This window comes from Anoplopoma fimbria, chromosome 11 (assembly GCF_027596085.1).
Source record: "Anoplopoma fimbria isolate UVic2021 breed Golden Eagle Sablefish chromosome 11, Afim_UVic_2022, whole genome shotgun sequence".
Classification (NCBI taxonomy): domain Eukaryota; kingdom Metazoa; phylum Chordata; class Actinopteri; order Perciformes; family Anoplopomatidae; genus Anoplopoma; species Anoplopoma fimbria.
The window spans coordinates 8,505,999-8,519,187 of NC_072459.1; the positions used below are offsets into that span (position 1 = coordinate 8,505,999).

Sequence of the window (13,189 nt, forward strand, 5' to 3'; positions counted from 1 at the left end):
ACATGTCACTTTCTTTTTACTGCCTCGTCCGTCAATAAAATCACAATGAAGGCGTCAGACGATTAGGGCATCTGAAGCCAATATTCTGAAGATGGAATCAGAGGTTAAGTGAGAGCGTTCACTCTAAAAAACAGGAAGAAGGTCATGAAAAAAAGTCCCATTAGCCCAATTATCAGCCATCTTCATCCCAGCATGCATTACATTACATTACAAAAACGCTTTTATCCAAAGCGACTTACAATCAGTAGTATATTACATATCATTCACCCATTCACACACTGATGAAGAAGGTCATGACTCTAACTAACATTCAAAAAAAGTCCCATTAGCCCAATTATCAGCCATCTTCATCCCAGCATGCAAAGTGCACCTTGCTACTGGAGCTCAAACCAGTACCTTTCACAGCAACCAAAGTATGATTACTGTGTCATGATCTTCCCAAAAAAAACAACACAATTCAACTGGACTAAACAATGCAGGTTTCAGACAACCAATAGAAACGTTTTCCACGATTTTGTCCAAAGATTACTTAAAGGGGCCAGTGTGTAGTATTTGGCGCCATCTAGTGGTGCGGTCGCAGATTGCAACCAACTGAAACTTCTCCTGTGTGCCAAGCATGTAGGAGAACTACGGTGGCCAACGCGAAAAACATGAATAGATCTATCTAGAGCAAGTATTTGGTTTATTTGCAGATATAAACGGCTCATTGTAAGGTAAAGAAAACATTCTAAATTTAAAGTGATTATACATTCAAGAAAACATACTTCATAATATTATATTCCTTAGATAGATCCCCCTTAATGCTACACACTGTCCCTTTAAGCCCGACTCCAGCCTTGTCTTCTTTTTGTCCTCTAAGTTGAGGACAAACAGGAAAGCAGCAGCACACTCTGCTCGTGTACAGTCTGGACAGTTGGGTTCAGAGACCAAAAAATAAATAACAACATTGATTGTTTTGTTCAGATGCCTAAAACTGAGGCTGTCCTCCTAAGAAAAGCAACAGCATCAATCCAGCAAATGCCCAAAAGAGACATTTTTAGGAAAGAGTTGATGTTGTTATAGAGCCAGAAGTTGTCACTAATTTCATTCATTAACCAAAGACTGTATATGAGAAGTTGATGTAGTCATCGGGATGTCACTCATTGTTTTGAAGCCTCAAGTTCAACGATTTTTCGTCATCGCCATCTTGGTTTATGGCCGACGCCATGTTGTTTTTTTGCAAGCAGTGAACAGGAAGTGACCATATTTGGACTGAGGAGGAGTGACGTAGAGATGCCGTATACAGTATGTCTCTGGTAGAGACCTGTCAATCAGTGTGTAGCCCCGCTCTAAAGCATACCCTGTTTTATGGTCTGTTTGACTCTAAATGGACCATAATTTACTAAATGAACATCATGCTGTATTGAAGAAGACTTGAAACTAGAGATTGAGACCATAAACTCATGTTTACAATGTTTACTGAGGGAATAAATCAAGAGAGAAGTAGAGTCATTTTCTCATAGACTTCTATACAACCAGAGGAGTCGCCCCCTGATGGACACTAGAGAGAATGCAGCTTTAAGACTTGAAGCATTGGATTCACTATGCAAAACCGGAGATTGCCATCTGATTGGCGGTTTTGGAGGACAAGGACAAATGATGTCATCCAGCTGATAGGTCCATGTGTCATTCTGACAGGCAGCTAAAAATGGCGCATCTAATTTGGAGGACTTGTTGCTAAAATTAACTATTTTTACGCTTTAAATTACTGTCCTTTCTTGTTTTGGGAGCTGATGCTCAGAAGTCATTAACCATGGCCTTGGTGTTATTTGCTTTAAGGACACGTCATACGACAAAACCACCCAATTCTGAAGTGAGATCTGTCTCATCTCGTTGGATAAGATCACAGTAACAGATTCCTCAGAAAACAAACAATGAGAAGATGTGTGTGTATATATATTTTCGTGGGTTTCTCTGAGCCTAAGGAACAGGTGGGGAGCGGGGAGCGGCGGGGAGCGGTGGGGAGCGGCGGGGAGTGGCGACGACGCCTAATGACAGCCATTACTCACCTCTCTCAGACGCCGGGGCCAGATCAATGAAGCTCCGACACTTCTCACCTGAGAGAGGGGGGGAGAGGGGGGAGATGAAGAGGGGGATGTAAAGAGGAAAAGAGGTGAAGAGCACAAGGGGAAATGAGCTTGGAAAGAAGGAGGAAGAGAAAAGAGAGGATGACGTGATTAATGAGAAGATGATGAGGATGAAATTTAATGGTGGAGAGAAAAAGGATGAAACGAGCGTTAGTGTCAAACCAATACAAGCAAATAATGTGTCAGGCTATCAAACAGTGATAAAATGAGCTATTTCAGTATCAACACTTGTTTAAATGAATTATAAAACGTGTTACCTCTACAGTGGAGTCAGCTAAACATATGCACCGCAAAAAAATCTAAACTTTTGCAGAAAGAAACACATTTTGCATAGAAATTATTCCATCAAGGTGTTTGGATCAAACACAAGAAAACACGAGAAAACATTTCATTAACTCCCTACGTGAACGAGCGAAAAAAGGTAATCCTTGGACCTTAAGTCAATAACTTGGGAACCCACTACTACCAAGTCGTCTAGAGAAGCTGCCAATCAATGTCTTAACAACAAAACCGTATCGATTAACAACTGCTCACAGCTTAGTTCTCAAATTGGACGGACAACCAATATGTTCTGACTGAATCTGAGACCATGACAAATAAGGGAAGCAATAAACTTAAAGATTTTAACAAAGTTTCATTTTACTAACATAACAAAAATGTTTAATCTAATAATAGACGCTGGCCAGAAAAACATGCAGCCAGGCAAACTAAGAAAATTCACCATGTAAAAGGCACAATTACTTAATGGCCTGCATCGACCTGTTCAATGGAACGCTTTGAAGTTTTGTACACACAATCATGGTCATCAGGGGAGGAACCCATCTGACTTTGGTGATCCCCTGATGTTTCATTGAATGCCAAGATGAGGTTAACCTATGTGGTTTTCAATGAAATGTAACGAGAGCTATTGAATGAATTGGCTTGAAATTTGGACACACATTCATGGTACTCAGTGGATGATCCCATCTGACTTTGGTGATCCTCTGACTCTTCCTGTAGTGTCGCCATGTGGCCAAATTTGGGGTTTTGAATGAAATGTCTAAAGAACTATTGGATGGATTGCCATGAAGTTTGGTTCAGACTTTCATGTTCCCTTCAGATACATTTTATTAACTTTTAATCCTGCACCAACATCATGTCAACCTTTTAATGTCTCCAATACTTAATGACCAAAAAACTACAAAACTATTACCTCAACAATACTTGTGTTTAGTGCTAAATGGCAATTGTTTTATATTATTTTTCCTTCTTTCTCTTTCCTTTGTATTATTCAGCAGTTGATATTATGGATCTTCTTCACTTTTTCAAACAGGTCTAATTTATTTCCTGCAGATTGTTGATTACATGTTGTCTCTTTTAAAAGAAGACGTGATATGTTTTCTCTGTTTAGGCTTCATGTCAACAGGTTTCATCAAGAAATTCTTAAGATGTTGGATTAACCTTACACCTGAAACACACTCAACAGTTGCATTTATTAGCAACACTATGCTATTTTTAGTCGCCTACAATATTAATGTGGGCTGTTTTGCATAATGCAGTATCATCTTGGCTTTCGTTCCATTTTTTTCTGGCACACTCCGGCTGCAGAGAGTTGATCAGAGCTCGTTGGGACCCTGCAGGTCACAGATCGGCGGCTACAACACGAGCCATAACTCAGCCTCCACGGTGTCACCGGCAGCAGGCGGGCCCATCCATAACCAGCCTGAACACCACACACACACACACACACACACACACAAATACGCACAAACCACAGATGAAGATACTCGGTTTGTCTCCCGCATACTGAGGATGATTGAAGTGTCAGAAGCTAAAAAAGACTTGAGTCTTTAGTGTCAGACTTCCAAAGTACGTACAAATTATGAGAATATTTTAAAAGCAGGAAGATCTGAGTACTATATACTATATTTTGTTATACAAAGCATTAATCTGCTGTTCATATTATCTGGGATAAAAGATAGAGATGAGAAACTGGTAACCACGGTAACTCCCATATAAACTCTCTTTAGCAAAAGTGACGTTTAAACACCCTGAAAACTCAAGAACGACTTTTGAGAGATCGACCCTCCAGGGCCAGAGCCAATGAAAACTAAACGGGACTCATACTGTGCAGCCTGCCCAGCATGCATTGCAAGAACAAGCAGATGTTAAAGAAGTGTTCAGATCATTTACCATAAAAGCCAGAAACAGACTAACCCTGGTGCAGTAAAATTAGAGTTTTTTTAAAGGGACTCTGGTGCTCAGAAATACAACCTCAACACCGCTAAAATCACCACAAAATGACAGCTCCTTGTAGTAACTTTAAGTACTTAAGTAAATGTACTTAGTTACATTCCACCACTATGAACCAGCATATGTTACTGTTTCTGGAGTCTGCAGAGAGCAACTGTCTTCCATCTTAAATCTTCTTTTAAGTTACAAATAATTACTGAAATTGTCCCCTCTGGTTTCCCTCAGTTCCTTTTTGCATTTCCCCCTTCTTGCCTGCCAGTTCCTAAACTTCCCCTGAATTAAAATATAATCACAATTAAAAGTTGGCTCCCTTGTTAAACATGCAGCATGCTATTTGTCAGATACTTCCCAGAAACTCATCTGAAGTATTAAAACTCATCTTTTCCAAGGTTAAAACTCCAGGGATGTGAATGGAGAGTGGAGGCAACAGATGAGTGTGTTCATGACTCGGTGAGCTGCAGTCAAAGTGTTCCGGAGCCAAAAGGTGAGCAGCTCAGCGTCTGATTAGGACATGAATCTAAAATGTAATTAAAGAGTGAGCAGGCTCGTCTGTGACCCAGCGACGGCACTAACTAACAGCACAATCAGTATCCCTACGCCTCCAAAACGCTGCTCCAATGTGACAATTACCCCCAAAATATCCCAGTTATCAGGCTGATGGTCCATCAGGTTGTAATGGAATGGATTCATTTTAAAGAGGCTTCAGGTGGTTTTTAGGTTTCCTTCTCTTTCACAGTCTCAACTCTCACTCGTTTATTATTCCGTGGTCCTGCAGCCGGCGGCTCTTCAGTCTGTTTAATCAGTGATCCCGTGTCATTCGGGGCTAATTGCAGCTGTAATGAGTATGAATGGTTTTGTGAAACAACGATTAATGTAGGGTTACTTCTGCGGTGGTGACTTCGTCTGCATTATGCAGCCGGATTAGACCTCAAAGAGAGAGGAGTCACTTTAATAAGAAGTCTGCTGTCTTTATTGTGCCTTCATTTATTCACAAACACACAGTGGTGCAAAGAAATTGAAAGTACTTTCATTTTCTGCTACATTAAACTTCTAATCTGCAACATCTCAGAGGCAAATACGTTACATTTTAACATATCCTCATAAAATGGTTTGTATGAAATCATACAAAAATCCAAATTTTTGGTGCATTTTCCTTCAAATTTCCAACACATTTACGCTTGTTACATAAAATATTTCCCAAATTAACTTTCGTCTTCACAGGAAACAAATTAGTTAGTTTTAGGAAACAAAACTACTTCAATTAGTTTAGGAAAAGATCATGAAATATTTAGTTAGGTTTAGTAAAAAGATCGATAAATACTTAGTTAGGTTTAGTAAAATATGGTGAAATACTTAGTAAGGTTTAGGGAAATATCTCGATATATTTAGTTAGGTGAAGGAAAAGATTGATAAGTATTTAGATTTTTCTTGAAAAAACATCGTGGTTTGGGTTGAATATCTACAGAAGTGTGTGGAAGTTTGACCTCCAGATAAAGTTGTTTAAAAGGTTTATTCACAGCCTGTTTAACCGTCCGACTTCTCTTTTAAACAATGTCACTGTGTGCCCACATCTCTGATATTAACTGGTAATGATTACTGATAGATATAATGACAAAAATATGAAAATAAGATCTAAAATGTGATCAACTTTGAGGCAGCAACATTCCTTCTGTAACTTCAACCTCACAGATTCTTCTCTTGATTGCCTCTGATTTACATCTTTGTGACTAAAGTGCTTCATAAACTCTGATGTTGCTTCATATTCTGAGTTATGATGTTTGTGAATTACTGAAGTAAATGAGTGTTTGATGGCTCCTTTAGGAAGAGCTGCCTGTCGTCTTTACAGCGAACATTAGAGGAGGTTTTAAAATGAGGTTCCTAAAAGACAAACAGGAGCAGAGAAGAAGAAGAAGAAGAAGAAGAAGAAGAAGAAGAAGAAGAAGAAGAAGAAGAAGAAGAAGAAGAAGAAGGGCGAGAGAGAGGGAGAAGAGGGAGTCTCACTGTAAAATGTTAATTAACATAACACTTTGCTCTGTGATTTATGTGACGTCAAAAATCCTTTATCCTGCTGAGCCAGAAATAATAAAGACACCGAGGAACTGACAGGTACTTTATATTTATTATTTAGTCTAGAATACATTCTTTGTTTTCAATAAAACATTGTGGACTGGATGAACTCTAAAATTAAGTGAAGTCAATTAGACTGAGTTGGTGTTTTGTGAATAAAATTGAAATTCACAATAAGGTTATAAAAATGGTGCTTTTTTCAACTTGATCTCTAAGAAATACATGAAATGGCCACAACCTCTTAAAACACTAAACAACTGTTTTGCAGGCTTTCATTTGAGTCAATTCTATTTTTTATGGATTCTTTAAGGGACTGGTTTATGCTTTTATGTTGGATTATCTAAGTGGTTTAAGGGTTTTTAGTGGATTGTCTGAATTACTTTTTTAAAATATTTTTTTAATGCTTTTGTTATCAATTTAGAATGAATAATGACCTCACCTGCATAATATAATGTAAACCTGTCCTGTTAAGGTGTTTAATGGATCATCTGCATGTTTCCAGTTCAAATATGATCACTTTAAATCCTTAAATTTAACCTTATTTGAATTATTTATTTGTTTCACTTAAATAAAAAATGGAAGTCATTTGTCTTTGTGTAAAACCCCTCTGGGATGTGATTTGTTTTTTTCTTCACCTGCCATTCCAGCTGAACCCTTTATGCTCTGAGGAAGGTCCTTTAGACCTAAAACTAAAAATAAAGTGTTCTCTGCATAGATTTAAGTTTGCAGATATCTTTTCTACCAGTTTGAGGTTTTTGATACTTCAAGCAGCTTATTTAAGATTAAGCCGGGTGAAGCGGAGGTTATCCTCCTTTTACTTAGATTTAGGAAAGAAAAGATCCTGGTTTGGGTAAAAAGAATCCTGGTTTGGGTAAAAAGAACTACCGTATTTTCCGCACTATAGGGCGCACTGGATTATAAGGCGCACTGTCAATGAATGGTCTATTTTCGATCTTTTTTCATATATAAGGCGCACCGGACTATAAGGCGCATTAAGCGAAACAAAACAGTCAGTCAGTCAAACTTCCTCCACTTCCGTACCATTGATTCATTAATGTTGAATTCTCTCGCAGCTGCTCTATTCCCATGTTCTACTGCGTGACTGACAGCCTTGAGTTTGAAGTCCGCGTCGTAAGCGTGTCTCTTGACCGGAGCCATGTTGGTCCTTATACACACACACACACTGTGATATGATGGTGAAGCACAGTATGTATTACTCCGCGACGCTCCTGACTACGGTGGCCGTGATGCTGCTGCGGTGCAGCTTTGTAGTTTACTAAGTCTACTAAAACATGTTGACAGAGCGCCGTGTACCACACAAAACCGCTTCGAGGTCAGTAAGCACAACCAGAATTAATCCATATATAAGGCGCTCCGGATTATAAGGCGCACTGTCGTTTTTTGAGAAAATTAAAGGCTTTTAAGTGCGCCTTATAGTGCGGAAAATACGGTATGTTTGTTAAGTATCATAACATTTAGAATTTAAAATAAATCTGCATTGCATTTTGGTTTCATATGGGAAACAAACACCAGTCTATTGGGTGTAATACCGTGTTTGACTCATCATTTCATCCTTTTTTCTTTGATATCAGGCTGGTTTTGTACAACATGATGCAAAAATGTGACAAATATTATTGAAAGATGAGTTATCCTGATGAAATATGCGTAAAACATGTATTAAGGCCTTAACAAGTGATTGAATTCAAACAGCCAACCACAAAGGAACAAAAGATTCTTTAGAGAGTTGAGTAAAGCAGTAAAATTAACCTAATCATCTAAACTTTATTTATATAATCAGCTCGACATCTTTTCACTTTTCAAACTGGAAGCAGAATCCACAAACGGCTGCTCCATTAAATGAACTCCATCATCACAGTCTTGATGCAAAACAAACGAGCTGCCTCGTTTCTATCGGAGTAATAAACCAAAACATCCAAAGTGCACAAAGAGTTTAACAATCATAGCTGCGAAAAATAAATATATTAAACTATCAAACGATGTATAAACATTGTAGACTTGCTTCAGGCAACAAACATGATTCTAATTCTGATAAATCTGCTGCATTCAAAGGCCCTGAACTCAACACAGGTGTAGTCAGTTAGTGAGGCTGATTGGACCTGAGCTCAGGTTCTGATGATGATGATGATGATGATGATGAGGATGAGGAGGAGGAGGACTGTGGCTGCGCTCTGTTGGCCTGTTTCTCCACTGACGAGTTAAATGTGGTCCAGGTGGAGTTTGAGGATGACGGAGAATCTTCATCAGCTCATAATTAAACGGCAGCAGGTGGTTAAACTTTAATCTGCTCGCTGCGTTCTCAGCAGAGACATAACAGAATGAGCCATGAGGCGTTGATTTGTGTTAGTGTGTGTTGTTTACGCTGTAGGTGCACGTGGAGTTTTATTTTCACTACGTTTGTCTACATTTACATGCACTAAATATTCAGTTTAAAAAAAGAAGAAAATAAAACGGTTAAAGAGAGGTTGGATTAGAAGTTTTTCAAATGAATTGGAGTACGCACTGCTGCATGTCAACGGGAATATTAGTGTGACATTCATTTTCATTAGCCATGAAAACGGTTTAATTGACAATATTGTCTTATTTGGAATAAGGGCAAAAAACTGAATATTTGGTGCAGGTAAACATAGTCAGTGAGAGGTTTATTATAAAAGGGATACTTGCTCCAAAAACTTGAATAATATCTGCATGTCCCTAATGTCTTGATCGGAAAACGCTTCATTTGGAATAAGATCTAATTCAGAATATCCAAACAGAATATGATGTTTACATGAACTATATTAAAGTCACAATATTGTCATCATCGGACTAACAGTGGAATATTAGTGTGCATGTTTTGTGTGCTGAATTGAACTGGATTGAAAAAGACTGTCTGGTTTTTGGAGTGTGAGTTCACTCTACAAAATGCAGAAATGGTAACTGGAGAGTCAACCAGCTGCTCTCTGAAAAAACTCAGCACAGTTCTCAGATCAGCTCTAATCAGGTGGAACAAGTTAAAACACCTGTGTTGGTTTGGTGTGCAAAGATCCCCAACTCGACATGAACGATGAGATCACATGCTAACATACCAACGTATCCTCATGCAACGGTCTGTATGATGTCTTACGAAAAAGTTACTCATTTTAGTGCATTTTCCTACAAAAGTCCATCGACACATGTTCATTTCTGCTCATTACATGAATACAGTCTTTTCAAAATAAACTGCTGTCTTCACTGGAAACAACTCAATTAGGTTTAGACAACCAAATTACTAAAGGAAAAGATTGTTGTTTGGATTGAATAACTATGGAAGTAGTGTAACCGAAGTACGCAAGTTACATGACAAATAAATCAACGTTAACTTCTCTTTTCACACTGGGAATGAACCCCAGTCTCCTGGCTGAAAGGTCTCTGTTTGTTGATGTTGATGGTTCTGACATTATGTCCAAGGTTTGGCAGTACTGCAGAAAAACTTATTGTAAGTAGCTTCAGATAAAAAAACATTGAATAAACAAATATTATGTAATGGAGCTACAATGTTTTTTGTCTTGTTTTCGAATTGTCAAATATTTGTTTCGCACTTGATTTGTTTGAAATGTGCTATATAAATAAAACTTGATTGAAAACATTTGAGAGCCAGAGCTATTGATCATGGAGTCAGAATCAACAGGGTTCATTAGGTCTGCTGCATGTTCTCACGCCCAATTTTCTCAACAAGAAGCTGTTAAGTAATTGCAGCTGGTGTGGCTCTTTGCTGATGATTGACTGGTTTCTCTTAAACAACATCTACCCTCCCAGTTCAACTATGCATAAGATACCAAGTCTACTGTTTAAAACTTAAAACTTCTTTGTTACAATCAATGTACTTATTCAAATTAAAGCTTTATATTTGTGTGAAAGTATCCAGCAGCATTAAATCCAAAAGTCACTAAATCTGACAAGAAAGTCTTCAAATCTTCAACTCTGTCAGTCCATCCCTTCAGGCCTCCAAAGACACTCCCCCAAAATGCTCTTAGTTAACTTAGACAACAAAACATGGCTGCTGTTAGTTCTGACAGCTGTGAAGATACCAGCTTGTGGAAGACTCTGATGACGAGAAATGAGTGAAAATGCAACCAAATCGAAGCCTAAAATCGTGATTTTTCCTCATAAACACTTAATTCTACATGTCGCTTTAAAAAGACCCTGTAAAAAACTGAACTGCAGGCTGCTGAACACAGAGGTCAGAGGTCAGGACAGGGGAGGTTGTAAAGATGTAAATATTTTTATATATATATATATACAACAAGTGGACAACTTTTTTTAACCAGCATTGGTAACACTTGTGGGCATTTGGACAATTTCTTTTTAAATAATTTATACCATCATAACTGTGTTTTCCTGCACAAAGGACTTGTTTGAGTTCTCTCTACTTCGTCATGGTTGTGTTGTTTCCATAGAGATGCAGGAGTTTTATGTTGCAGCGAAAAACGAGACCACATAGAGAAAAATGTGATCAAAATAAACTGCTGGACAACTAGCCGAAGACCAACTATCTGAAAAACAATGAATCATGTACAAACAGAAACAAACACATTAAAACAGGATTGTTGTTGAACTTTAAATGTTAACTGTACCAGTAACATTAACTTTAAAATAAAAATAAACTAAATGTATCAGCATGTGATTCCTTAACTCTCATATTGACGTAGTTTACAACTGACCTTTAAACTACAACGGCATAATAAAGTTCAGTTTGGGCTTTTGGTTTTAACTCGCTCTCACAGTCCTGAGCTGTTTGGTTCATCCTGTGGGGAGCCTGATTAGGAAACATGAGGTTAAACTCAGATATTTACCATCTGAAACGTTTCACACATCAATCTTTGTGTTTAAGACCTTCAACTGGACAGAAAACACAATGTCTGATATATTTTATCTGTCTGTCTCGCTGAGCTGTTTTATTTACCCTTACACTCTGGTTGCAGCACAGAAGCAACAGATCTTGTTTGTTGTTTATCAGACTATTAATGTTCAGATTTGTCCTCTCAGATGGACAAAATAACAGAAACAGCCTATTGGATCACAGACAAGTTAAGCATTAAATGTGTATTAATCTGCCGCTAAAAATAGTCCCAAACAAATGAACTAATTCCTCCCGTTTGTTTTATTTAACAAAACTGCTGTTTCAGGAGATAACTAAGGAACACGGGGCTGTTACAAATACCTCTTTATCGTTTATTATCTCGATTAATCATAGTTAAATGTAAAAAAAAATGTTAATGTCTTGAATTTTGTGATTCCATCAAATTAAAGTTGAATACCAACAATTATCCATTTTTTTTATAATTTAAGAAAGCAGCAAATCATTAGATTTGAGAAACTAGAACCAGAAAATCTTTGGTATTCTTTCTCGAAAAATGACTCAAAATATAATGTTTTTTAAAAAGCTACTAATTAATCTAATGTAAATCAAATATTCAATTAATCTTTTCAGCTCTATAAGAAGCCAGTAGTTTACATTCCTGCTGGGAATAATTTATTGTAGATCCACATCGACCAACTAACAAGTCTATTCCAACGACAGTGAAGTACACACAGCGTTCATGAACGCACCTGAACGACCTCCACAAAGCTCCTGAACACGAGGACAAAACAAAAAAAGAATAAAGCGCAAACTCGAGCTTCACGCTCAGATATTACTGAAACGTTATCTTATTTTATTCAGGAGGGAAATCTTTTTGATTTAAAAGCCTTTAAACGGAATAAACTTCTGGGGACAAAAACAAACAACAGCTGACGCACAAGATGCTGAATAATTCACTGGTGTTTACAGCCGAGCTGGTCCCAGAGGCGCCTCTGACACGGCTCTATAAGCCCTGGACTTAAAAAGATTTATTTTTGGAACAACTTTATTTGGATCTTAAACTGCTTGAACTCGTTTTTTTTTTGGTTTTTTTAATGAAACCATCTCTGGACCGATGTGCCCACCTGCCTCGTGGATGTTCTCCTCGCACGAGTACCAGATGCCGGTGTGGAAGCGACGGAACAGGAAGCGGTCGTCCCCGGTCTCCCAGCTGTAGTGGACCTTGTTCTGGTCCGTCTCGTTCACTCCGTAGTCGATGCAGTTGTGGCGCCGCTGCTTGCTGCAGTTGGGCTTGGGCACGCGCTGGGTGCCCTCGCACCAGTACGTGGTGATGAAGGCGGTGGTGGAGAAGAACAGCGCCACCAGGTTCAGACCCACGGACAGCAGTGCGCGACATTTCCGCGTCGTCTTCATGGTCTCGGTCCAAGTTCCTCCGGGGAGAGGAGGCGTCGGGAGGCGGCGGTCAGAGGCGGAGAGGCGGCATGGCGCGGGGAGACGCACTGAGGGAATTACGCGCGTCTCTGCTCTCCTGTTCGGGTCGGGGTGTCCTCCGAGCGGGGAGACGTGACAGGTAGTCCGGAGTCCACGGGACGGGAATGTTCCATCTACTTCAGAACCACATCCCAGAACCACATCCCAGACCTGTAGACCTGCTCCCAGACCTGTAGACCTGCTCCCGGATCTGTAGACCTGCTCCCAGACCTGCTCCCAGACCTGCTCCAAGACCTGCTTCAAAACCTGTAGACCTGCTCCTAGATCTGCTCCCAGCATCACCGACAGAACAGCGATCACTGGCAGAGAGCAGGACGAGAGAGCAGCATCTCTCTCTCTCTCTCTCTCTCTCTCTCTCTCTCTCTCTCTCTCTCTCTCTCTCTCTCTCTCTCTCTCTCTCTCTCTCTCTCTCTCTCTCTCTCTCTCTCTCTCG

General features: G+C 39.2%; 1 protein-coding gene across 1 annotated transcript in view; it reads right to left on the reverse strand.

Annotated features, from left to right (window-relative positions):
* Positions 1–12,987, reverse strand: part of gsg1l (gsg1-like) — a 28,516-nt gene extending 15,529 nt beyond the window's left edge. The window contains exons 1-2 of the mRNA XM_054607233.1: positions 12,390–12,987; positions 2,049–2,096 (exon numbers count right to left, since the gene is read on the reverse strand). Of these exons, the coding sequence (XP_054463208.1) occupies positions 2,049–2,096; positions 12,390–12,678 (337 nt within the window). The 5' untranslated portion in view covers positions 12,679–12,987. The remainder of the gene's footprint in view (positions 1–2,048; positions 2,097–12,389) is intronic.
* Between the last annotated feature and the right edge of the window lie 202 nt (positions 12,988–13,189).